Source organism: Priapulus caudatus, unplaced genomic scaffold, assembly GCF_000485595.1.
Source record: "Priapulus caudatus unplaced genomic scaffold, Priapulus_caudatus-5.0.1 Scaffold4004, whole genome shotgun sequence".
Lineage (NCBI taxonomy): Eukaryota > Metazoa > Priapulida > Priapulimorpha > Priapulimorphida > Priapulidae > Priapulus > Priapulus caudatus.
Window position 1 is genome coordinate 11,358 of NW_014581065.1, and position 1,642 is coordinate 12,999.

Consider the following 1,642-nt stretch of genomic DNA (forward strand, 5'->3'; position numbering starts at 1 on the left):
TATAGAAAGAGAAGACGAGAAAGATACTACTAGTATATATACTCTTTTATATTATTATTTTAGCCTCATCTCTATATAGAAGAGAGAGAGAGAAAGAGTACAGTATATATATATATATATCTCTAGTATATATAAATATATAATTAGATATATATATATATAATTAGAGGTGGCTGCTACAGGTGATCTACTTCGTGTCTCTCTTGCAGTGGGACCTTGTGTGTGGCAGAGCGTGGCTGGTAGCTACAGCACAGATGCTCTATTTCGGAGGATTTTTAGTCGGATGCGTCATATTCGGTTCCGTCTCAGACAGGTAATCATCGTCAAATCTAAAAATAAAAATAATAATTATTATTATTATATTATAATTATTATTATTATTATTATTATTATTATTATTATTATTATTATTATTATTAATATAATATTTAATACTATATACCGGCTGACATGTAATCATAACTAATACATATAATATATAAATAAATATAATAATAATATTTAATATATTTAATATTTTAATATTTTTTATTATTATTAATTATTATTAATATAATATTATTAATATTATTTTATTAATATAGTAATAATCATAATCAGATTATTGTCATCTTGAAATGCATTACATTATTTATCTAAATAGTATTTATAGTATATATATATATAATTATATATCCTATATATAATGATGTGTGTGTGTGGCGTGTGCGTGTAGACCGCGCGCGCGGTGTGTGTGTGTGTGGTGGGTGGTGTGTGGGTGGGTGGTGTTTGTGGGTGTGGTGTATGTGTGTGTGTGTGTGTGTGTGTGTGTGTACGCGCGTGTGTGTTTGCGTGCGTGCGTGCGCGCATGTGTGTGCGTGCTTGCGTGTGTGTGTAATTTCGAAAGCACCCGAACCGACATCGATCACCGCGATCATCGAAAGACCAAACATCTAATCGATTATCTAATCGATTATCCGATTGATTGTCTAATAGATTATTTGATCGATTGGCCAACCGATTATCTAATCAATTATCTGATCGATTGCATAGTCGATTATCTGATCGATAATCGGACCAAACATCTAATCTATTATCTAATCGATATCTAATCGATATACAGGATCGGCAGGCGTTTGACGATGCTCTTGGTGCTCTCTCTCATGACGGTGCTGGGAGCAGTGAATGCCTGCGCGCCACACTACCTCGTCTTCATCGCTCTCAGATTCCTCGTCGGTTCAACGTCTGCCGGAGCCATTTCTACTGCGTTCGTCTACGGTGAGAGGGAGAGGGGGAGGAGAGGGAGTGGGGGAGAGGGGGAGGGGGAGAAGGGGAGAGGGGGAGAGGGGGAGAGGGGGAGAGTGGGGAGGAGGGAGAGGAGAGGAGNAGAGAGAGAGAGAAAAAGAAGAGAGAGAGAGAGAGAGAGAGAGAGAGAGAGAGAAAGAGCGAGCGATAGAGATAGAAAGACAGACAGACCAAAAAAAGAGAGAGAGAGATAGAAAAACAGACAGAACGAGAGAGAGAGATAGAAAAACAGACAGAACGAGAGAGAGAGAGAAACTGTGTGGGAGAGAGAGAGAGAGAGAGAGAAGGAAAGAAGAGAGAGGGAGAGGGAGAGGGAAGAGAGACAGACAGAAAGAGAAAGAGAAAGAGAGAGAGAGAG

General features: G+C 38.2%; 1 protein-coding gene across 1 annotated transcript in view; it reads left to right on the forward strand.

Moving 5' to 3' along the window:
* Positions 1-209: 209 nt before the first annotated feature.
* The window catches only part of LOC106819675 (solute carrier family 22 member 24-like), a gene marked incomplete at its 5' end in the record, with an annotated part of 9,887 nt that continues 8,454 nt past the window's right edge, over positions 210-1,642 (forward strand). Inside the window, one exon of the mRNA XM_014824272.1 lies at positions 210-313. Coding sequence (XP_014679758.1) covers positions 210-313 — 104 coding nt within the window. The remainder of the gene's footprint in view (positions 314-1,642) is intronic.